The sequence below is a fragment of the Passer montanus genome, unplaced genomic scaffold (genome assembly GCF_014805655.1).
Source record: "Passer montanus isolate IOZ18808 unplaced genomic scaffold, ASM1480565v1 scaffold50, whole genome shotgun sequence".
In the NCBI taxonomy this organism is placed as follows: domain Eukaryota; kingdom Metazoa; phylum Chordata; class Aves; order Passeriformes; family Passeridae; genus Passer; species Passer montanus.
This window is the reverse complement of record NW_024369930.1, coordinates 6,503,406-6,529,247: the sequence shown is the minus strand read 5'-3', so window position 1 is coordinate 6,529,247 and position 25,842 is coordinate 6,503,406. Positions and strand designations below refer to the sequence as shown.

The 25,842-nt window shown below is 40.2% G+C and overlaps 1 protein-coding gene and 1 long non-coding RNA gene across 2 annotated transcripts in view; one reads left to right on the top strand and one right to left on the bottom strand.

The window, feature by feature from the left end:
- PRKAR2B (protein kinase cAMP-dependent type II regulatory subunit beta) overlaps positions 1-11,032 on the bottom strand; it is a 74,898-nt gene extending 63,866 nt beyond the window's left edge. Inside the window, exon 1 of the mRNA XM_039723780.1 lies at positions 10,511-11,032. Coding sequence (XP_039579714.1) covers positions 10,511-10,838 — 328 coding nt within the window. The 5' untranslated portion in view covers positions 10,839-11,032. The remainder of the gene's footprint in view (positions 1-10,510) is intronic.
- Positions 11,033-11,508: 476 nt separating this feature from the next.
- Positions 11,509-16,400, top strand: LOC120509303. The gene is made up of 3 exons (XR_005629225.1): positions 11,509-11,635; positions 13,574-13,679; positions 15,657-16,400. It is a non-coding gene; the product is annotated as an uncharacterized LOC120509303 (long non-coding RNA).
- Positions 16,401-25,842: the final 9,442 nt, after the last annotated feature.

Here is a 25,842-nt window from a genome sequence, read left to right as displayed (position 1 = left end):
TTACTCCCAAACAGAACTGCAAATAATACTTCATCTCAAAACAAGGGAAATGGATCTTAGCCCCTGATTGAGGTTCTGGATAAAGAGTAGACAAAGCAACCTTCTTAATTTCACATACTGGGAAAAAAAAGGCAAAAGAAGGAAAACAAAACACTTGATATCCTCTCAACAGCAGCAAAAGATGAAATTTTTCTTACTGTCTTTTACTATCGCCTATTACCAGTTGTTTCTTTTCACTGTTTGTTGCTTTTTTTGGTTTTTAGGTTTTTTTTATTCCAGTGCATGAGAGAGATCCTTCAGCCAAATAAAAGGGTTGATATAGAAGAAGTAGGTTGCAACACACTGCTGTACTTCTGTGCTCCATATAAGCTTCCCAGGAAAACTCTCTTTGGTGGAAATGGATCAATGACATCCAATTTTGGCAGTAGCATGGAACTCGGGTCTTTTTAGCAGTATTTACAGAAGTTCTTGTCAAGAAATGCCTCCAATTCCCAAAAACAAAGTCAGAGAAGAGGACAAACACCCACATATTTGCATGGAAAGCAGAGCTTTCTCTTACAAGCTCCAACTGTTCTTCAATTAGATTTCCCAAGACTTCTCAGTTTCCCTATACCTCCCAAACCCTGCATCTGTGCTTAATGAAATAATTTGAAGGATGGACTTGAAGAAAGTATGACAGTCTTCCTCTTCTTTTTTGCATTTTTTTGAGGCCATAAACCGAAGTAATTACAGATGAGCCATGTTCACATGACAATATATTCCAGATAGACAGTAAATTATGGTGCATTTAAATCAGTGACTCCATTTTATTCCTGATACTAAGAAGGCAAAACCAGAAGAACAAATTACTTCTTTTTGCAAGGTGGATAATGGAAATTAATCTACATCTACTCCCACCTCAACTGCCAGCAGCAGCTACATTTCAATAGAAGGGGAAAACTGACAGATTAGCAAGGGAGACATGCAAAAATATGCTGCAGATAAATTTTTTAACACGAATTGAAGTTAGATGATTATTTATTCTTAAATACTACTATCTTCTTTCAAACAATTTTTATATGTGCCTTAGGCATTAAAAAATATTTCCTGTAGGCTGAAGCAACAGAAAGGAAGGCAGATTGTTAACTTTGTATTTAAATTACCTCACATATGCTGAAATATTGTAGTGGTGAAGGCTAAATCAAAGTTTCTCATGTTTAGCCTACCTATTAAAAACCAGTAAAGAGAGATAAATTATCAGCTAAAAGATGGGGTTTAGAGAAAGATGCCTGAACGTTACTCAAAGTTACTGAACAAAATGGCTGGAAAGAAAAAGCACTATGAGTTCAGAACTGAAAAATAAAAACCCCAAAAATAGAACTAAAGATAAAATGATGACTGGGTCTAGTACTAAAGAGGCTCATGAAGAAACAGATCGATAAAGCTACCGGATCCTAACTTCTCAATTTGAGTAGAAATTAAGCATAACTGGGGACAAAAAATAAACCTCTCCCTCCACGCTTAATATCATCAATTATTAAGAATATGCAACTTTCAAAACTCATTCATGATGAAAAAATGGGTTTATTACAATGGTAGAAAACATTTTGTTTGAAGTCTTAATAAAATTTTGATAGATATCTATAGCACATATTGTAATTGTTTCTGACTGCAAGTGTGATGAGTATCAAACATTGTTTTGGAAGAGAACAAGAAATCTCAGGACAATTCCAGCCCTCTATTAGACTTTTTGTCATATTAACCATTGTTAAAACAAGAGGAATACTTAAACATATTTACTAGATTTTAGACATTCATTTCAAAGTTATTAAATAGCAAAAAATCTTGATAAAGGACTTGATTTCAAGGACTTGTGGTATTAGTCTGCATTTTTTAGCAAAGGCAATTACTGGGCCAAAGATGGAGTTCTCCAGCATCAATGAAAAGTGTGACAGCTTCAGAGAGAGGATCTAAAAGGGAACAATTTCAGTGGTTAAAATAATGGGAAACAAATTGGAAGGACCAGATCAGTGCAGTGACAATATATATTCATATGTGAGGTCACCCAAAAAAGGCCACAGCAAAACTGTCATGGACAGCTTGAGTTCAAATCAACCCATCTCCTGCAACACTTACAAATGCCTTACAACTCATGGCATTGAATTATGGTTTTCACACTAGCATTACAAACTATCATTACAGTCAGATTGGGAAAACACACCAAGAATTTCAGCCTGTGTGCTTGGGCAGGCAAATCCGAATGCTTACCCTTGGTTCGAGCTTGTGTTCATCCCAACACCAAGAATTCAGTACATCTTTTATTTATAGTCTACACTGAGGCTTTGCAAGGAATGTTTTCTTTCCAGTGCTGGGCAAGGATTTATTTTCTTCCTGTCTGGTATGCTTTACAATGGACATCTCTGCTAAAAAGGTACAATATGAAAACACTACCACTATTTCTAAAAACATGTTTGACATCTGCATCACAGAGATTCAGAAGGGATTGACACTGTTATAAAAATCTTTATACAAGCAGGATGGTAACTGGAATGACTGAGCAGGAAAGATCATGTTACTTCTCCTTTCAAAATCTATTTTATACAGCAATTTTCTAGACCTACCACTCAGGAAGTCTTCATAATATTTACTAATTGTCCCTTTTAGCCCAGCTTTACAGAAACCACTTCAGTCACATAACTGAAACTGTATGTGTAAAACAGCCATTCTCATTATCAGCCTTTACCTGCTCAAGCTCTCAGCTTCAAGTTCTTGCCCTGATGATTTTTTTTTAATCTCATTAAGCAATTTAAGAGTCAAACACGTAAGTGAAAAACATTTTGTGTTGTTACAGCATGCTTTTTACAATTCTACCTTCCATTATCCAGGGTGTAATAGCACAATAGGGCAAGGCCGATTAAATTAAAATTTGGATTTATTTTGTTGTTGTTCTATTCTTTATAATTTCCTTATTTTATCTGTGGTCCACAAATTACTTTCTGAGCAGCAAAGCTAAAAGGATGCCGTTTATGGAAAGGATGGCAAACTGCCATATGGCTGCTGTACAGTTCACTCTGAGGATACCTTGTACCTACAATCTGCATTTTACTCCTATGCACTTCAGGCACCCTTGCCTGTCTCCATCCCCCTTCATTTCAGACCTCCCCTGCTTTTGTATGACATGGAATCATTGGAAATGATGAATGAGGCACTGGACACTTGATTACCATCATCTTTTTTATGTAACCCCAAAACTGTGTGTCTTCTGGGTTACTTGCTGCATTGATGTAAATCTGGATTTGTGTATTACACTGCCTAGAAACTGCAAATAGAAATTCTCTGTGAGTACTTCTGCTATTTTTATCACTAAGTGCGCAAAAAACTGAAACACAGCTCCTCATATTTTTTAATGAAAAACTAAATTGACAAACATGATGCTTTTCTACAAGGAAAAGTGTAATAACGCCAGTCAATTAGAAACATAAAAAATGAAAAGAAAACAAAGCACACTCAAAGCCAAATTTCATCCTCTTCAACAAAGTCTTGTTTAGCACTATGAGTAAAAACTGATCCACAGACCAAAAAAATGTATTCAATAAAGACAAAGATTAAACAAACCCCAAGTCTATAATTACTTATCATGATCAAAATATCCTGTTTGGTTCCATGCAGGAAATGGGTGATCCTTCCTACCCAGCATGTGGAAGGGTTAGCCTAAAAGGGTTCCCTGAAAGGATAAGGGGTTTCAGTAATAAAACCCTGTATAAACCTATCCAGACATACCAGTATCATCATCCAATGTCCCAAAGAAAAGGGGGGGAAAAGTGTGTATTTTCTTTAGAATTCTCATAAGATTTCTTTCAAACAATATCCTAATTGATGGATGTTTATGTTAATATATACTTATAGGCAAGCTTATTTCTTTTGACAGGTTTATCTAGCATGTAGTAATTCATGTATACACAGAGTTCATCTTTTATGCACCCACATCCATAAAACAAGCAACAATATCAAACAGACTATGTGATAAATGTATCATCCCTGGTAAAATCACCTCTTCTTCCAATTTATGTATGTCAAGACCTATTCCAGAAGCAGAGAACACTGAGCCATTTTTAATGGCTCTTTTTCTCAAACTCTTCTCCCTCCTTCATTCACTTTTTAAAAATTGCTACCCCTTTTAAAGCACAGAACTTATATATAATTACATTCACTTGAAGCTCATAATAGGATTTCAAACCTAGGTTAGCAATAGTTACACTACAGCATGACTTTAAGGCACTTCCATTAAAATAACCAGTTGAAATTACCACTGTGACTTGTATTAAGCATTAAAAGTAGAGACATTTCACCCTGTCTGTTATGTACTGTTCAACATTTCATTTCTTCATCAGCACCCTCTTGGCTCTCTTAGCCATGAAGGTGGCAGCTGTACCCATGTGCCCATTGACTTTCTTCATAATGACCACTGCTATGATTTTTTTAAAACAGAAAATGGTCGAAACCATTCTGGATCCTCCATAAAAAAAACCGAGTTGAAACTTTCATTAAAATGCAATTGTTACAAGGCTTCAGACATGGTGATATGAGAGATGACCATGTCAAAACACTTAACAGATCTCTCAGCATCAGATGACCAAATTCACATCCATAACATCCATTGACCACTGGTTTTAGTTAATCTCTATTTATGCTCCTCTGAAATAATATATTTATAAGTCAAACAGAATTTCAGTAGAAAACTCAGGACATAAATTTGGGACAGCAGGGCTATAGCTCAGTAGAAAATTAAGGGGGGAGAATTTCATGTGCTTTCTCACATGTGCTGTCGATTCTTTTATCTTTCCCCCATTAGCTCTGCATCTCCTCCTTCCTCTTGTTTTTACCTTTTTGTTTTCCTTACCACACACTGACTCCTTTTCTTCCTCCAGGTCCTGTCTTCCACCTTGCCTCCTTGTTTCTTTCATCACTGTCCCAACAAATGAAATTCCCCAATCCAGAGGTCATCTTTGATATCTGAAAACCAGAAGTGCAGCAGCAGCCTGTACCTTGACTAATCTGTACCTTGTGACCTAAATGTGTCATTTCCAAACCATATGTTCCAGATTTACAGGAGCAGCTAAGGCCAATAAGTCTGCAGAGATTTGACTGTTTAGGTACATTTCACACAGACTGAGGGAACTGGACAGAATCAGAGAACACAATGCAATACTTTTGCATAACAGACTTGGAATAAACCATGAGAAATACAGGTATTAAACCAAGCTTAACTTCCTGACAGATGCACAAAGCACTTCTCTGCAAGTCACAAGCACTAGGTCATTGTGCTGTAGGAGTGCTTTCTAAAAACACACACTCTCTTAATGTCCAGAGATTAATCTTTATTCTCTTAACAAGCAGGGAAATAAATTGGTTTTTTACATTCACTTAAGTGCATAAACAAGAGTAAACACAGGGAACAGAAAATATAAGGTTTATTTGGGAAACTGAAATGAAGTCAGCAAGTGAAAAAATATTCCTAGAGAGTTCCTGAGGAAGCAAGTTTTCCTTTGAAACAGATGTGATACAAGCAAGAAACTGAGTGTTGCTGTGCAAATGTTAGTACTGACATTGCTTATAGCTTATAATTCATAATGCAATCACTACAAACCCATGCCAGCAAAATTGTCTTCCTATACATCCTGAATTAATGCTGTTCTCTTTTTCCAAGTTGAACAGTCAGCCAAAATTATCTCCACCTTGTTTCTTTAGTGAAAAAGAACCTGAAGACAAATTCAAATATTTTCAGTATAGTTCTACTACCTTTCTGTCCATAGGTCTTTGGAATTTTCTCCTGCTTCTCTTCAATACACTTTAACAAACTTCAACAAAATATTAGCCAGCAGAGATGCCTAAACTCATGCATGCTTAGTTTTAAGCAGGGATACATAAATAGTTTTTAGTGGAGGCTGCTATCATTTCAACTACATTATTGATATAAACATACTTATTTTTTAAAAAATGGTTGTGTCAGAGGTACCCCTTTCATCTACAATCACAAGTAGATACACATCTGATACATTAGGCTACTAAATGGTACATATTACAACTTCACATTTCCAGCTGCTTATAATTTTGTCAAACTAAGTTTCTTGATGACAAACCTCAAAACTTTAATAACACACCTGTGTCAGATTAAGGATTTTTAAAAAAAAACAAACAAACCACAGACAACTTCCAACTTGCTTGGGTTTACTCTCTAAAATAACTGTTAGCAGAAAGAAAATATTTTTGTTTGCTCCTGTTAAAAATACTGGAAACAATTATTTCAAAAATCTGCTTTTTTTAAGATTTACAGCAAGGATAGAAAGATCTGTGGTTTTGTGGCTGTGTACACTAATAGAGAAGAGCAGCCAGTAGCCAACCCCTGACCAAAGCCCACTGGACCAGCAAGGCACCAAATTCCTGCACCTGGAACTCTTTTCCCTCACAGAATCCATCTTCTTCCCAAACACCCACCCTGAACACTTAATTTATGCATGTTATACTCTGAAGGACAGCAGATATAGTCTAGAAAATTGCAAGGAGATCTGGCCCAAAGCCTTGCCAAGGAGTGGTCCAGCAGTGCCACACTCCCCAGGGACTGGTCTGTGGCTGGAAACTCATCTCCAAATGGCATCCACAGTGAGGCTGCCCCAGCCTGGCTCCAATTGGCTTTGTCCTTATAATCACACAAATAATGCTTTATTTCTTTCTGCATTTCAAAGGAGTGACTGTAAAAATTATTAAAACTTCATTTCTAAGGTTGGCTGAGTACATATCAGATGGTAGCAATTTCAGCCACTATCCACCATACTGCAGATTTTAGTTTGAATATATACAATTATAAGAAATTCATATGCTTTTCTATTCAGCCCCTCATTTCAGAATATCCTACTACAACTTGTATTTATTTTTACATTGCTCCTTTTTCGTTATTGACCCCTTCCACTGCTCTAATTTACCCATTACCTACATGTGACACAATTGTAGTTATGTGCGTTTTTTTCTGGTTTCTACAATTTACCTATTTTTCAAATTTTCTATGAACAGTACATCTGTAATCACTTCAGACTGAATAAATGAACTAAAATAAAGACAGGCCTTTAAAATTGGTATGGTAAGGTAGAAGATGTATCTTTTACCTAAACAGTGATCTCACATTATTTAGGCACAATCAGTGGGTTAAGCTGAGATACAGACTTGCAATTTCTAGCTCAAGTTTTCAAAGGAGGAACTCAAAGCAACCAACACACCAACAGAAGCACACGGGGGAGGAGAGGGACAGCTGGAGTATTTTCCTGTTAAAATACACCACTATCTGAGAAAGACACCAAAACAAACTGAAGTAAAGCAAAACAAAAGAAAAATACAGTAAACAGAGGCTATGTCTTGCCAAATGATACATACAGCTTTATAATTTTTTAAAGAACAGCAATGTTACCTCAAAAAACTCCCCTACTAATTCATATTAAGGCTAGATTAAATACTTATTTCTATCTACGGAAAATATTTGAAAATGACTGTTACAAATTGCATAGGTTATTGCCCATCAAAATAAGTTGCAAATCAACATGTAAGTGGTAAAGTCAGAAGAAAAGTGTAGTCACTGTAAAAAGAACAAATAATTTAATGAGCATTTTCAAATTTTGCAGACACAGTATAATAAATGTTAATATGCACTTCAGACCTGCTAGAAGTTAAGACACATTTTCTAAAATAGGGGTCATTTTTATGTATATTTCCTATTCAATTTAGTGTCTGCTATTTGCTTTAGTAGGAATTAGTTGTTATAACTAATTAATGTCAATACACCCATGTAGGACAAGTACTTTTTTTTTTTTAAACCAAACAAATGAATCAACTTGAAAAACTGAAAAGCATTCCCAAATTAAACCGTGTGCTCCAAAAAGCATAATCGAAATGCTCTGACATAAAGAACATCATTTCTGAGGTGACCTAACTCCAAGTGCCAATTCAATACTATGACACCAATACAACAAAGTTCTCCCTTCAGACAAGGTAACTGCTTTTGCCTTTATGTGATTTGTGCAGCTGAGGTAATGGACACAGGAGAGACTCAACAGAGTTTAATTCAAGGTTCACATATAACTCTTAATCCCGAGTACAGGGTTTTTTTCTTTTTAACACAGCTTATGCCTCAGCTCATCATTTCTGAAATAGGATAATGCTCATGTACCTTCCAAAATACATTTCAAGGACAAAACTAATACTGACAAAGAGTTCAACTGCAGTGCTTGTAGGTATTTATAAACATTTGGTAGGAAAAAAAATAGGTTTGGAGCATTTACAGTGAGAGCTCAGCAATGCTCTGATTGAATTAATTAAGGAATACTGTCAGTTTGATATTTCAAATGTACAGCTTTAGCAAAGGAAAGATACCACCACCAGGTCTGACCTCCTTCACAGAGGTTTTCATTTTACATTTGATTATCAACTTTCCAAATTTATTGCTCTCTCCTAAGGATGCAAACAGGACAAATTTGCCATACAGAAGAAGTTCAATAATTCATAAAGGCAAAAAAAAATTTAAAACTTTCCCCCAAACTTCAGTTCTTAAAAATTGCTACTTCTAGAAACAGAAAGCAAAAGCATAGAAGAAACATGCTTTTAAATTGGAATCTAAACCCATTAAACAAATATTTGAGTACAAGCCTTTATGCCTCCAGTTATTAACAAAAGGCTGAGGGGATGCATTGTTATGTTACCTTAGAAGAATATATTCAGGGCAGATATAAAATTTGAATTTAAACTACACACTCCTGCACAATGCACACATACACAAGCCAACTATTAGTAATCATTTACCATGAGTTACTTCGTATTACCCTTCACATGGTTTCACAAATATTTTCACCTTTTGTTTCTTTTAATTAATAATTATTTGAACTGACAGAATTTACAAACCATAATACAATTAAACGTTCAAAATATATTAGGCTTAAAAATGTGGTATTTTAAAGGGTTTTGGTCAAACAAGTAAATCAATTCATCACACTAAGAGATTCTAGCATGTCCCTTAATGAGAATATTGACAATAATGGCTTTCTCTCTTCACAATCACAACAAAAAGCCTTGATTACTAGTATTCATTCAAAAAGATTAGAAAGCTTCTTAGAGCACTCTGTAAAGTTACTGGTATGTAACACATAAATAAATAAAACTACTTTTCTGCACTTCCCTCCATACAACATTCCAGTTTTCCATTTACCAATGAGATTGTTTAGTGTTAGAATAATTAATGCTTGAAAGACCACATCCAGTGTTAGTGAATTAAGGTAATAATTTTTTCTTCCACATTATGACCATTTCAGTTTTTAAAGACAACAAATTTTCAAATTTCTACTAATCTCACATAATCAGCATTAGAGTTTAAAATTGCCACATAAATCTGCAGAACCTGATTGACAGATTCCATTTCTCATTAAATACACGTGGGTATAGCTGCAAAGAACAGATGAAAAGAATGGCGACTGTCTTATGGGGTAACACGAAGCATTTTGAAAACTTACCCACTTCTTAAACGCCTACTTGTTTATCTACATTTCCTGATGAAACACACGTAACACATCATTAAAAAACCCGCACTGAAATCCAACTAGCAAACAACTGCCTTCTGTACTCTGCTAAGTAAATCTACCGCCAGCACAACTTGGAGGGATGATGACTGCTTTGACGATATGATGAGATACACTTCAAGGTATCCTCAAAAAAACTAAGATAAAGATGCTTGGACGCTTTCCTCTTCTCCATCTAAGCTACTGTGTCAGCCTGCTCATGACACAAAGCACGGTGCACCCTTCAGAGGCAGCTCCTACCCGTCCCGTAACCCACACCAGCAGATGGATTGACACAGTCTCTAAATAAAACCTGTCAGCCACACAAAGAGAAGGTGTCGTTAGCTGCGTGTAGATCGGTGTTACCTTCAAACACAAAGATACCGCAAATGTTCTTTGCTGTCACAGCAACACTTGTTCCACAGGCCCTTCTAAATGCAGAAAATTTCACTTTGGCTTTCAGGAAAAAATTATGTTTTAAATTATGCTCTACTTTCTAAAACACAAATAAGTACATCTACGCAAAACGCTTAATCAAGTGCGTGAATACAGTAACATGCCCATGAGAGATGGCTTCTGAGGTTTTCATACCCTTGCACTAATTACGGAATGCAGATTTCTCCTATAAAAAGGAAATATATAGATAGACCTTCGCTAGACTATTACAGGCTCACACGCTACAAGCGATGCAGCTGCTGATACCTGTACGCCAAACACCCAGCACGGCGGACACCGGGGAAAGCCGGGGAGGTTAAAGTTTGCCGCGGGCTCCGGGAAGCCTCCCGCGGGCTCCGCTCTTTGGCGTCAGCGCGGGCGGTCCGTGCCCGCCGTGCCGCCGCTGCCCTGCCCGTGTCCGCATCCCCGCCGGCCGCGCACCTGAGCCCGGGCGGCCGCACCCGCGCCCCATCCCCGGGCCCGGCGAGGCGGGGGAGCCTTACCCGGGAACTGCTGCGGCGGCGGCGGCGGCGGCGGCTGCTCGTCCTCGCCGCTCTCGGAGTCGGTCTGCATGGGCTCCTCGGCGAAGTTGACCCCGCGGGCGTCGGGGGGAGCCCGGCGCGGCGGCTGAGTGCCCCTGTCATGGCCGGTGCCCGCTCTGCGGCCGCTCGGCTCCTTCTCCGCCGCCTCCTTGGCCGTCGCCGCCTCCTCCTTGAGGCGCCCGAAGTACTGGAGGGCAAACTCCAGCAGGTCCCCGGGCTGGCTCCGCAGCACCTCTACCGTGAAGCCCTGCAGCAGCTCCGTCAGCCCCGCCGGGATGGAGATGCTCATGCCGGGGCCGGCCGGGGGGGCGCAGCCCGGCCAGGAAGGGGGAGGGTGAGGGGAAGGGGAGAGGAGAAGGAGGAGAAGAAGGAGGAGGAGGAGGAGGAGAAGGGGGGAGAGCCCGGGGCCGGGGGTCAGCGGCCCGGGGACGAGGCGCGCCCGGCGGATCGCCCGTGGGCAGCGGGAAGGGGCGGGCGGCGGCGCAGGTCGGGCAGGACGCGGCGGGGCACGGCAGGATCGGGCATCTCTGCCCCCGCACGGGCTGCCCTGCCGGGGCACGGCCCCGCCCCGCACCGGGCCCCCGCCACCCCCGCGCTGCCGGGGACCCACGCCTTGAGCGCCTTCTCCCTGCGGGGGTGTCCGGGCATCCGCCCTGGCACCAGCGGGGATTCCCGACGAGCGGACACGTCCCCGCTCAGGGGAGGACCGCAGTGCATGTAGCGTTTCATAGCTGGTTAGTGCTGTGCTTTTTCACGGCCATGCACCACCTTAAAGCTCTTCTGCACATCATTCATACGCATGGAAGTGCTGTGGATTTATATTCATCTATATTATTTAGGATGGGAGGGGTGATGTGGTGCTAGCAAGAACATCCTGTTTGTCAGCTGGTTGTTTAAGGTCCACGAAAAATTTAGCTGGAGGAAGAAACAATTGTTTAAAAATGGGGGAAGAAGTCCAATTTAAACACTGCTGAGTGCCAACGCTCAGCATAGACGCTCTTCCAAGCCATGCTGCAGAGACTACTTAGCACAGTGGCAAGTGGGTGCTGCTTGTCATCACGAGGAAGCTTAAATGTTTTAATGAGAGTAAGTAGCAATTACGGGTGCCATGTTTTTCAGTGCTTCACTAAACGCTTCTTGAAAGTGAGGTCCGTGGAATGCATGAAAACTGCATCCCCCCCGGTTTGTTATCACCTCTGAACACTGGCCAACGTTTTGGGGTTCCAGAAAAATCTGTTGGAGTCTTATTTTTATGCATCAAGCTAATTAACTGCTAAAACGTCTAAGGCTGCGACAACATGGCTGTTTGATAATTGATTTCATTAAACATTCAGCATTGCTCAAATGGCTTTGCAATGAGCTTCATAAGGGCTTAGGGTAAGATAAGCAGTCAAATGTGAGTTTGTATTAGCAACATACTGAAAGACCTGACCTCAAAAAAATAAGGTGGCAGCAAAATACAGCAATCTCTGTGACACTTTTCACACAGACAGGGATATCAAAGCCAGTTCTAAATTTAATTAATTTCCAAATGGAACCCAATTCTGGTTGTGTATGTATTTTCAAATGGAGCTGTGTTCACAAGTTGGATCTTCAAAGTGTTACAGACCAGGTAGATTAGTGAAGTGAGTAAACCATGCCTGTGTGGGTGATATTGCTGCCCTGTAACAGGCAGGAGACACCTCTGCTAGCTGAGCTTTGGAATGCCTTCAAGCAACATCTTGTGGCTTCATTTTATGCTGCAGGCCATTGTAAGTACTTTTTTAAAGTTAAATTCACTGTTGTTTAGCACTGTCCTTCTTGAGGAACCTCTTCAAAGTCAAGCCAAGCCATCTGGGGGCAGACCAGGAGTTCTCTCTGGACTGCAGAAAATTGCTCTGTCGTCAGGCTCTAAGAACTGCTGCAGTGTCCAGGGGGCTGCCAGCACAGCCCCACTTATGCCATGCCACAGTGCTGGCATGCCCTGACCACAGCTGCCTGTGGAAGCCCTGCTGGTGCAGCAGGTAGCCAAATACATGAAAATGGCTGAGAATCAAGTGCAGCAGGAGAGCTGACACCTGTACATCGTGGGCAGGTGCATAGCTTAGTCACTCTGGAGGGTGGTTAGCTAGAAATGCCAGACTGGCTCATTCACAGGTTTGGGGGCTTAAAAACCTTCTCACACCATTGATGGGATTGATCTGGTTGTGATCAGGCTGAGACATATCTAAACTTTGAGGAAGCCCCCAGGCAGAAAAGGGTTAGTAATTAGTGCCTTCCAGGCACTAGGTGTATTGTGAGCATATAATATTTCATTTAATAGAATCTTCTAGGATTAGAAGAGTTTTCATCTCTGGGGTTTTCTCGTACCCATACAAGGCAGTCTTTTTTTCTAGGAATTTACCAGCAGCATAGTGTCTTTTGCCATCTAATCAAGGACTCCCTTCATTTGTCAGAGACTCTCATCCTCCCAGACTTAAAATGAGATCACTTCTCTGAAGACATCCTCAAGAGCCAGCCTTTGATGTTTTTATGCAAAACTCGGATAATTTGAATAAGAGATTCCTAAGTGGCAGAACTCTAAAAAATGCTTCTTTCTAAAAAAAGTTTCAAAACAGCCCAAAACATTTGTGTCTAGTGAAACTTACCTTGAGGTTTGTGTATCTCAAAGGATGGCAGCAAACTTTGTAGTTCAAGTTGGTGTCATCTGGTTTCCTTAGATGCTTTCAGTTCCAAAGACTTTGTATTGATATTTAAATTGCTTTTAAATCCTCATAAGGAGGACAGCTGTCAAAAATATGTGTTATGTCTAGCAGAGTGAACAGTTAGATAGTGAGAGTATTGATTCACACCTCTCCAATGAGTTTCATTAGTTACTACTAATTTTTTTGTGCCATTCTAGTTCAGCTGTAAATATCTTCTTTAAAAGAAAGAGAATATGCAACCTACAGAAATCCTTCTGTACTGAAAAAGGATTAGGCAGAATATTCGCCTCAGAATTCACAAGGAAATAACCTAAAGATTTGTTATCTCCTTTCCTCCTAGCCAACAGATGCAGTTTTCGTAACACACTGCTTACCTGCTTTGAGTGTCGTTCTTGTCCCTTCACCGGATTTGCAGCGGTGAAAAATGAGGTGATTAGAACTAACAGGTGAGAAATAGCAATTGTCTCCCACAGGACAATTCCAGACAACATGCTTCAGACAGTGGTTGGGAATACTTTGTCAGAGCTCAGAGGATGAGATATTTTCTGATGACATGGAGGACAATGAACAGAGTGCAGAACAGATGAATGTCAGACTTACAAGCTTTGTCTTTACCAAGGTCAATGAAAATGTAGTAAATTTAGTAAACCTGACCTAACAAAGTCCATCCAACATCCAACTACAAGCCTGTTTTTTTTCTGCCAGCTTTCAGTGTTTTGCCTGATGAGAATATTTTTCTCCAGTCCTTCCCAAGACCTGCTCTTGAACCATGTCCCAGTGAACCCTGCTGAGCCTGCAATGCTGCAGGTGGTGTACAGAGAGGCAGAAGTGTGCACTTAACATCAGGGGTGTGTTCCAGGGTAAAGCCCTTTCTACCCTGAGGAAAGTGACTTTAGCAAGCATGCTGGTGGAGTACCAGCTTTTAAATCCTGCCCTTTGTTACCTCGTGTCAGGCAAGAGAGACTATCATTACTGTGTCCTTGCTCTGGCTGCACAGCTAGCCCAGAAAGAAGAGATCCTGATCTCATCATCTGTAACAGTCTCTTTCAATTTGGCAGCCTAGTAATTTCCACAGTAGTTCTCCATGGAAAGAGTTCATATTTTAACTAACTGTTTTTAATAGCAATCATTCAGCAATGAATTTTCCAGCAACAACAAAACTTACAGTTGTGTGGATCCATAGTTTCACACTTTTCTGTCCTCAATGGAATATGTCACCATTATTGAATTACAAAATCCATTGCCAAACCCAAATATATTTATCAAAAAAATCTTCAGTTCTATAAACAATACAAAAAAACTTGTGCCTGTAATGCATGAGTCAAGTTCTGACATATTCCCCATTATTCTTCCTCAGTTGAATCTCTTCCATCTCATACCCTTTATTCTGCCTGTGCTTATTGTTCTGTGGACTCAAACCCCTTAACTTCCCCACTGCCTACTGTAAATCTAGAATGACAAGAATTAAGTAGCCATTTACATACTCAAGTAAAATTGTTATTTATGCCAATGAGGATTGTCTCTGAGCAAACAGAAAGGCCAAGTTCAAAACTTGGATGGAAGGAATCCACTTGAAGAAACAGCAAAACAGTGTAAATGAAACAGGTCCTGCCACTTTCAGAATCAATTCACCATCAGTTTAACCAGATATACAGTTTGAGGAGTTTCCTAACACAAAATGGCACCTGCTAACCCAGGAACAAGTGTTCATTTCCTCTGCCGTGTATCACCTTTTAGGCACTTGTAGTGCTATGTAGTCAGTGAAATTAAATGCCTGATTAGAGCTGAGATGAATCATCTTGCTGTCAGGGGGAAGAAGTCATGGCTCAAGAGGGGGAGTATCAGATTATCAGCAATTCAAATTCTAGTTGGCTTCTGTTGGTCCTGAATGCAAGTGTTCTGTCCACCTCATCTACTGAGATAATATGTTCAGAAGAAATGCAGAATGTCATATATTCTAACCTCAAGTCCCTTGCTTTTTCACTCACCCTAGTCCTTTTTCACCCCAAACTGTATTTTCCAAGGAGTATGAGCTTTGGGACTTATTACAAGTTCTGTTTACAAGTGTTGCTATTCAGTAAATGAACAGCTGTTGATTTCCATTGAAATCTGTTGTTTGTCATCCTTGATATTCAGAAACTACAGAATACTGTCTCTTAGAAAAGTGCTCCTTTTTATGTACCTCAATTTGGGCTCTCATAATCACCTGTAATTTCAGAAAAATGTGACTAGAGTTTCTAAAGTCAATATAGTGAGTGCTGAATTTGTCATTAAAAGTAAACCTTCTCATTTTAAAAGCAATGAAATAAAATGACAGTGTAGATGTAGTAAACTTCATCTGTTTTGAGGATCTTATTTCATTTGATGCCCTACACTGTCAAGACAACCTGTTAAATGGCTAACAGAGACATCTCTCCAAACAGCTAACAACAGAAAATCATCATCAGATGGAGAAGTTCCCCAGGAATTGACAGTAGGCTGCTTCTGTTCAACACCTCCTCCAATCACACGGGAGCAAGTATAAATGTTGCTGATACAACTTCCAGATGACACAAAACCCAGATGAACAGCGATGTCACTGAGCTCAGGGAAGCATGGAATGATTTGGATGACTTGTGCGTTTAAAGAAAATCCTACTCTACAAGCTCCTTATTAAGTCATTTACTTCAGAAGAAAGAGGTTTCTACAGAATGGAAGGACTTCATCTTGGAAGGCAGTGCTTCTAGAAGAGTTTGGTGATCAGAATGAAAAAACAGCTATACTCCAATTCCTGGTGTAAGTCTGCAGACAAAGGGGCTAGTGAGATTTTTGCTTGTTTCAAGAGGGAGATCAAGAATAGGAGTGGGAGATCTTCCCTCTATAAAGCACTCCTGAGACCAGTAAAAACCAGTACAGATATGTTATAGTGTTTATATATTCAAAAGAATATGGAGAAATGGAGATGTGCAGAAAAGAGACATCAGAATTATTTTTAAGCTGAAGAAAATGTCTTGAGGTAAAAAGACTAAGAGAATTCTCAATATTTATCTAAGCATTTGTTATCATGCTCAGTAGAAGAGGCTTATATGATCTAAGAGTTGAAGGATATCAGTGTAGTCTAGTAGCATCTTTATGGAAAAGAATGGCATCAGTCTTGATTATCAGAGATGGCTCAGCATCTTCTCTTGGAAAATCAAACTCTTTCATGTCACTAGAGGAACACACAAATACCCAATGATGCAGTAATTCTTAGATCTTCTGAAACCAGAAGCACCAGTGAAAAAAATCATAATATATATGTGCTTTTGAAAACCTACAGACACTGCCGTGGATGCTTGGGTTTTATTTAAATTAAAAAGACTGATAGTGAATTAATAGTTGTGCTTCATTTTCCTTGAGGGAGCTGGGGAATCTGATAATTTTTGAAAAATGAACTTTCTCCCTGCAAATCTTCTTCTATTAGTGCTGAGCTTAGATCTGAAGTCTTCAGATCATCTATTTTGGGGCAAAATCTGGGAGAAAATGAGTAGAAATAGCTGTTGGATGGAGAATAACACTACAATTCCATGCCTTGAGTTTCTCATTAACTGTCAGTGCTCCTAAAAATAGTCATTAATAGAATTAACTTCAGTTTCTTGGGAGCTAATTTCCAGAAGGAGGGAGTCAGAGCTGTGGAGTCTGGAAGTGATATCTTCTAGGGAAGAGACAAATTTTTCACTGAACATGAACTGTTGGGCTTTTGATTTGGGTTATTTTTTGGTTTTGTGAGTTTGGATTTTATTGTGTGGGGTTGTTCCAGTTTGTATTTTTTGCTGTTTTGTTTTGTTTTTCTCTGATAGATTTAATTGTTACTCATTATATTCTTGATGAAATTATTAGTTATTCTTGGCAAGAAGAATAAAGCTTCTGTACAAGTATTGGTTAAAGAGGGCACCAGCTGAAATATTTTCTTTGGTTTGAGCTCTAATGTAGTGGTAATGTTCCTGCAGAACTTTTGTCCTGCTGAAAACTGAAAATAGCAATAGTGAGCAAAACCACACTCTGACCCTAACATGTTTCTCAGCTTGGGTGTCTCTGCACACCTGCACAAAGCTGGGCTTGGTAGGTACTGCTGGACTGTATGACAGGCTCTTTAGTGTCCCAAAGGCATCAGCCAGGATGGGTTCAGGTGCCTTACAGCCTCATCTGTAAGGAAAGACATGTGTCTGTAGTTGGAACAGCAACATTTGAGAGAAAAAACTTAATTCAAACTAGCAGATCTTAAAGGACAAATGTGAATGTGTCAGAGCTGTGCACTGGAGTGTCAAGCCTCCAGTTTGTCTCAGGACAGTTTGTTTATACAAACTTGTGGATGTGCATTTGATTAAAAAATAAGCAAAATGTAATGACCTTTACAGATTCTGGAAGAGAAAGACTGTGTTTTTATCTCTCTATAAGTGTATGTGTGTGCATGTATAAATAAACACACATGCATTTGTCTCTATATGACATTACTGGTTTTATTTTGGCAGAATCTGGAGATCCCATCATATTAATCTGTCTATGAATGCAGTGTAAGTATCTTAACTCAGTTGTCTTGCAGTGAATTGAGATTGACTATTTACTGTACACTTATGTGGATCATCAAAGAAAGATGTGATTATTTTTTATACTTCTATAAGGAACAGAAATATTTACATTTTTAAAGTAAAATTCCTAATTGCACCACATTTTCAATATTCCAACTTTGGCCCCAGGAGTGGAATATAAACTGTGCCAGACATGCATTCCCATGAGTTTTTTATCGTTGTTTTCGACACAATCTATTTTTGTTCAGTTCTATGGGAAATGCACACACTTTGTGCAGTTGCCAGAATGTAATTTCCCAATGCCCCTTATTTATTTCAAAGTATGCTTTTTTTGGATTCAAGTGCTTTTGCGACAGCACTTTTTCACGTTTTGTCATGTAAGTACTCCTTGCTCACACTGAACCCATTTGGTGAGGACAGTGGTTACATATGTGCTGCTGGAAGGGCAGCCGCATAAACTGGCAGAAGCCTCCCACACTGGCCATAACAGTTGGCTCTCCTTCCTATTTCAGGGTCTTCTATTATTCATGTTCACTCCACCTGAAGCCTGCATGCAGGGAGCTGGGGGCAGAATTCTTGCTTTGTTCAGATTCTGCTGCATGTGTCAGAGCCCAGTGGTCATTGGGGAGATGGGTGATGGCCTGCTGAAATCCTCCTCTGTGAGCCTACCTGGCAGGACAGTTTGGAGGCTGCCCAAATCCACACCAGGTTAATCCTCAGGGACTATCTAGGACCTGGGGCTAGCCAGAATGCATCCAGCTTTGGGCTGATTTACAACACAACCATTGCCTAAGGAGCAACAGAGAGGTTCAAGGTGATGATGTACCAGAGAACAGATTTGGCTGTGGAACCTGCCAAAAGAACAACTTACCTCCATAAGGACATGGTCCTTAGTCAATATGTCCACTAAAATTTGCATGGTGCTTTCCAGGCCAGCATCATTTTCTGCCCTAAGGTCACTTTCAAGGGATAGAGTTTTTTCTCTCATTTACTCATTTTTGTGTTAAAATCAGCTTGACAATATCCTTACATTCCTACAAACCATCCTGTTAGATCATCGTCAGAAGACCTAGTCAAGGACTCTCATGTTCAGATACAGTTGCAGTTCTAGGACTGTCCTTTACAAAACGCCACAGACAACTCTGCATATAAATTGGGCACCACTGAAGAAGACCTCTCCAAAACTTCCTTGCAGTGATGTTTAAAGGACATTTTAATATGTGCCCCAACCCTGACTCATCTTCAGTACAGCACCACAGACCCTACACCATAACATCTGCATAAATGCCCTACTCTTATCTCACAGTGTTCTCCAATACAGACTTCAAACAAATAGGGAAAGGAAGAAATGTGGTCAGTAGTCCTTCCTACTTCTGCTATATCTGCCTCAATTTATACCTGGTAGCTCAAATGTGAGTTTATTCCTGGAGACTTGGCCTGACTGCTTGCAAAGAGAGTTGTTAACCCCTTGTGACACATATAACAAGGATCCAGGGTCAGGGTGCTTTCCTTGCCCTGTGGATTTCTCCATCATCCTCCTGCTATCTAGATGGTGGCACAGCTTTGTCCTGCTGGAACTTGGACAAGAAGCAGATGGGTTTGGCATGTGGCAAAGGCATGTGGACTACCATGCCAGTTTAGCAGCTGGCAAAAGCATGTGGACTACCAAGAAGCAAGAAGGTGAGAAGGTTCTCCATGGGTCTGAGCTCATGGCTACGTCTTGAAACTGTGGTCCATTGCTGTGGCCATGAGTCAGGGAGAAAGGCTGCAAGGTTACAACTGTTACATGTTTTCCTTAGCAAGTATCCTCCAATGTTTCCATTGCTTTGGCTTTTTAATTTGCAATGGCCAAAGGCAAAAATTAGCCTTCTCCAGGTCTGACAACCTCACAGCCTTCCAGAGCCTAATAACTCATGAAGGAAAAACAAATATTTCAAAATTCGGCACCTGTGGGGAGCCAAATTCCCATGAAGTGATCTGGAAGAGTAGCCTCTCAAACTGGCAGTGTCAAAAGAAGCTCCCAGTCCAGATGCTTCCACAGACTTCATTGTGACAAAAGCATCTTTCCCTGAAAGGCCAAGGACTCCCACCAAGGAAAGGAACACTGCTGCCCTTCCAATCAGCCTTCAAAGTAATTGTTTACAAAGATTGTCTACCAAGTCAACTGATAACAAGATAAATCTACATTATGCATAAACTGCAGAATGCATCCTTCCTCCCAAAGCAAAAACAAAAGGAAAAATAAGTCAGTATAATCAATAATGCAAGGACTGTAGGCTTGTCCCTGGTAGCATGTCTGGGCTGTCAGACATTTCTGAGTTTTGGATTCTCAGAATAAGAAATTTTTTTTTCTCACAATTTGTGTAGACTGTCATGAGCAGTTGGATAAGGCATCCCAAGACCTCTGGGCTCACATGGATCTGGGCAGACAGGACAGCTTACAAAGTCAATATGGATTGCAATGATTCTCAAAATCATATCTTCTAATTTTCCTGCGTTCCCTTCTCATGAGCATGTGGGTTTATAATCCACATTTCTCTGGTAGTCCCACTGTAATCATTCTAAATATTCCTAAAACAGGCCATTAGGGCAGTAACACTATCAGAACTTCAAAACAGCAGATCTGCCCTTTCCATAGAAAAGAAAGGGAAGTGTAATTGCACCAGAACAATCACTCTGAAAGGTAAGAGTCATTAGTGAAGCATCCCTTTGTCTATCTGTAATAACTAGGTCTTTATTCTGATATTCTTTTTCTGCAGATGATGGTGAAATAATGTAACAGGTATGCAGGCACAGAAGTGTGGGGATCTTTGGGTGAGAAAATTCCCCTTGACCAATATTTTTTCTGATAGGACCAGTCTTCTTTCAAAGTAAGTCCTCAGCTTTTTATCCTTTCTTTCTCTGGAAAGACTGCAATACAGATACTTCACCCTGAACAGAAATAGGAGAGGAAGATGCAGACAGCAGATAGACTCTTTTACTGACATTACAGAGCCAGATTGTCCTGTGGGAGCTGGCAGCAAGGTCCAGCTGATCTTATCCTTATTTTAAAATAGGATAATGATTATGGAGAACACAGAGAGATTCTCAGTGTGTGATCAGTGCCACACCACTTCCCTGGCCAGTTTCCAATGTGATACTCACCAGGCTGAGATCTTTTACTTAATCCATTAAGTGCTAGCCTAGTTTTATTGTCATCTCCATGGAATCAATTTCACATGGATTAAGACACATGGAGAAGCCCAGTCACCACTGCAGCTGGGGTGACAGGGAAGGAACACCAGCTGGGGTTGCACTGGTCTTCTTGACTGTCCTGGGAATGTCCAGATCAAGCACATCTGCAAATCTGCTCTGTGCTTAGAGAAATGAGACATGTCTTTGTGAATCTCCATCATTTCTTGCTCTTTCAACACAGATGCAGAGGGAAGGGAGCACCATAATGCACCAGGAGGAAGGGCTGACTCCTTGCAGACCTTTTCTGAGCCTGCATCTCTGTGTGTCGCTTATCTGGTGTCAGCAGCACTGTTCCCTGCTTGGCATTGGCCAAGCTGGATGACAGGTCTGGAGGGTAGGAACAGGGAGGGAGGGCAGAGGAGGGCAAGGAGACAGCACCAGACTGACTCTCCTGAGACAAAAATACATCATATCCCAGCAGGGGCCATCCTGCAGAACTGCAGTGAATCCTGTCCTGGGCTCAGATGCCTGGATGCAAAGGAAATTTGGGTTATTAGTAACTGAGATTTTTCATGTTTAATAGCCAAAGAGCAGTGAAATTTCTGCCATGGAGATGCACTCAGTGACATCTCTGTGTCAGCCACTTCTCCCTATTTTGTATCTTCTGCAAACCTGTTGAGGCTTCCCTCTGTCCCACCACCCAAGCCATCAACACAGGGTGACCCATGGGGTGTGTCACTGGTGACAGTGGCCAAGTTAAGGGAACAGGTAAGGATTTTGTGCCTGGAAGGGTTTAATTTCTGCTGATCAGTATACAGAGATGTAAGAAGAGTTCTTCTTAAGGTTTATGGAAGGATGTACTTTATTGGAGACAGACTAATAGGCGTTAGAGTTTATTTTGAAATGTCCATTATTTTGAAATATCTACTACTTAGAAAAGCATGAAACGTTATTTCATTTTAAGTATATGCAGCATTTTAAGACTTGGACTTTTAAAACATGTAGATATTTTAAAATAACTCCATTGTGTAAACTGATCCTTGCTTAATAGTGCAATGTCTTGTAAACATTCTAAATAATTTAATTGATGGCTTTTATTTTCTTTCTGTGTCTCAGCCATTGGCATTCCTCAGTTTAGATGTCAACATCTATGCCTGGAAGCTGGAGAATAAAAATAGTTATGCTCTAAAAAAGGGGCAGTGCTGAGGGTGAAAGGTCCTGATCTTGCAAGTTCTTGCTCACATGGAAACTCAATGGCACTTCTTGGGTGAGGAGGAATTACTCACGCAGCAGAAATTACAAAATGAGGCTGAGCTTTGCTACTAAAATGGTAATAACTCAACCAAGGAAAAGATTATTCACTCTCCGATGAAACAGAAGGAGACTGACTGTACAAATCTGAGAATTTTAAAGATTCTAGGGCTGAAACTCACTGGAAATGAAACAGAAGGAGACTGACTGTACAAATCTGAGAATTTTAAAGAACCAACTAGGGCTGAAACTCACTGGAAATCTGTTTTGAAAACAGATGAGAACCTCCTGCTAAGCTGTTAGACTGCAGTGATGTTTCAACAACTGGGAATTTTTTAGGGTTTTTGTATTGAACGCAGATGAGCTACAGGGATTTCAGGCCTATTTGGAAGCCAACTATGTATTCATGTCAATATTAATAATGCCGTGGGCAAGACAGAAAGCTTGAAAACTATTTGTTTACATAAATAAAAACCAGTGCATTTTTGGAGTTATTTCATTCTATAGCCTTAAAAAGAGTGTCCTTGGCACAGTAAGGTGACCTTATCCTTTAGAAAAAAATAGTATTATATGTCAGAAATGTCTTTATTTCCTGACACAGCAGGACAGAAAAGCCACTTTTATTCCAAGGAATCCAGCTTGTTCATATGAAACCTGAAGAGAATGAACATATCATGACACCACAATACTGATTGTCTGACTCTTGAGATAAGGGTGAGTGCCTAATGGCTGTTTTCCAAAAAAAGAGCACTCAGTTAAGAACCAGGGTACATGTCAAGAAGGTTTTAAAGGGGAACATTACTCACAGCTCAAGAGTGGTTAAAGAATATTAAATAGGCCACAGAACTCTATTTCTTCTTTCACTGCAACAAGTACAGGGGAAAAAATTCCCCAAATCTATAAATATTCCATTCTCTATCTATTTCTACCTGGACCACCACCTTCTCTGATTCTGGGCACCTCTATGCTGATCTTCAACTGCAATTTGACAGAAATGACAGCAGCCCACCTCCAGGATTTAGGGACACTCCATTTGGTGTGACCAGTCCCTTCATGAGGTCTCTGCCACACCGGGAGTTTCAAAACCATTTGCAGCAAAAGGCATTTACCACAATGGAAGGTTCATAATTCTTGATTCTTCAAAACATCTCAACTAATGTAATTTAAACTAGTTCTTCTCAATCTGCAAACAGGCACCTAAACTTTTCAGTTGCTGGTCCCATTGCTCTTTGCTCCTTTAAAGATATTTCTGATTTTCCCTCTGAGACATGATGATCCCATGAGTAATTAAACAACTTCCTAACTTGCTTCTTCTCTGCTGTTTGTGGCAGACACTCCCCAGCTCTAGGTTGGAAATTAAAAACCTTACCCAGTGCAAAGCCCTTAGCACATCTTGGTGGTTCTCCCATGGAGAGGGTGATGTGCAATACAGTTGTCTTTCTGTTGTTTCAGTGCACATGATTGTCCTTCTTTTCCACCTTTTCAACAGAAAAAAAAATATTTGAACAGATCTAGCCTAGCTTTTTACATGGAAAGCTCTGGAGAGAGTCTTCCACTCTGTGTATAGGCAGGTCTACTTTTAATTAATGCTGATTTCCTTTCTTATTTTTGGTTGTGTCTGAGCATAATTGTAGAATTTGGAAGAACAGAGCAATTACCTTCTCCAGATCTCAGTGTGTCCTCTGTTGTTCTTGGTGGTCATCTTGTAAGCAGTTGTATGCCTATGGACCTTGTGCTTAGCCAGCTTTCACTGTTGGATGAAGGTCTTATATTTTATTACTCAAAACCATTTTCATAAATAATCAGTTTCCAGTGTAGGACTGTAACTTATTAGTTTCTTTCTGGAGGGAAAGATCAGAAGTCCTAAAGAAATGGAAATGGCATGTTTCTGTGTCAGTTTAAAAGCTATTCTTGGACCTTGTTGGTATCTAAGCTACTAAAAACTGAACTGGTCTGTCTGACTTTATGAGAATATAATCCATCAGAAGAGATCCACAAATAAGTTGGGTTTTTTCTTTTTTCTCTGGCTTAGCTAATTTTCTAAGCAAAGTATTACATTCCATTAAATATGTCTCCCACCATTGTTCATTTGCAGACCTGTTCTTTAAAGGATATGCCAATTTCCTCTCAAATGCAGTTGATTCCTTGTGACTCACTCTGACAGCAGTGACAATCTGTCACAGAGCTATCAGTACATACCAGTTTATCTGTTAAAAGTAGCCAAAGGTGGAGCAATCTCATAAGAGGGTTTAGAACCTTTAGAACCTTGTGTGAAGATTCATCAGATTACTCTCTGCTTTTGTGGGTTTTTTTAATGGTATTAATTTTTAACTTTGCATTTCAGTGAGTTGTCTTACAACAGTGACTCTACCTGGGAAAATACTGTCCCGGAATGTCCCATCTCTGCTCCATGCTGCAGAATCCAGTACAATTCCATGGCAGTGTGGGAACACATCAGGCCAAGGCCAGTAGTGGGCTGGTTGCCATTCTGGGGTGAATTGTTTCTGGCTCAGTACCATATGCCTGAGGGTGGCATGTGTCTTCTCAGGAAGGACAAATTACTCTTCTTCATGTTTGGCAAGCTCCTGCTGGCATGCCAAAGAGGGCTATATTTAGTACTGGCACTGTTTAACCAACAAGCTGGGAAAATTGTCATGATGATATGACTAGAGATTTACCAAGGCTGTTTTCCAGGAGATGAAGAAGATTTGGTTGAAGTGAGCTTTGAATTTCCAGTTTTGAATCTTGCTGCTTCTATTTTCTCTGGGTGCAGTACATCCTGCTCCCAAGCCCAGGCCCATGGTGTTGCAGCTTCAACTGAGCACATTCACTCTGACTTGGCACTGGTGGAATTCCTACCAAGCTGACTATTCAGATATACAGCTTGTTACCCCAAATTCTGCTTGCCTTGTTCTGTTGAATCCTGGCTGTAGCTGCTGCTGTTCCTGCTCCCCTGGTGACATGTGCTGTCCTGGCTGCCTAAATGATCCAGATGTGCTGAGAGCAGAGATGCAGAGAGCAGTGGCAGCTGTTCCCAACAGAACCCTCTTTGCCTCTCATCTGCACTGAGCACGTGCCTTACCTACAATTCAAAAAGCTCATGGGACTGAAGGCAATATGAGCCCTGACACTCACTACAAGAATTTCACCTCCTCTGCTCCTTTCCCTTGTGAAACAGCAACCTCAGGAAATGATGGAGTTGATGTTGCTCCCAAAGAAATTGGGGCAACAGCATGGGGTTATCTTATTTCTTATTCATTTTATTTATCTTTTTTCCACCCCAAATTGGCCACAGGGACATTTACTGTTCAACAAGAGCATCTGAAGATCATTCTCCTGGAAGGCCATGCCTATGAGAAGGTCTCAGTTATCTACTGTTTGTACTAAGTTGAAGTTACATTTTCCACTGGTAATTTACTCTATACTTAGGCTTTGCATACATAGCAGTGTAAAAAGAGGGTAAAAGAAATTACCTCTTAAGGAAAAAAAGGCAAATATCCCAATGTAAATATGATTTTATTGCTTTTATTTAGGCTCTGTGAAGGAATGGAAATTCATAGGGGATAAGATAAATTAAATAGGCTTTTTATTAACAAAATATTTCAAACTCATGCTCTGCTTACAACTCAGCTCAAGA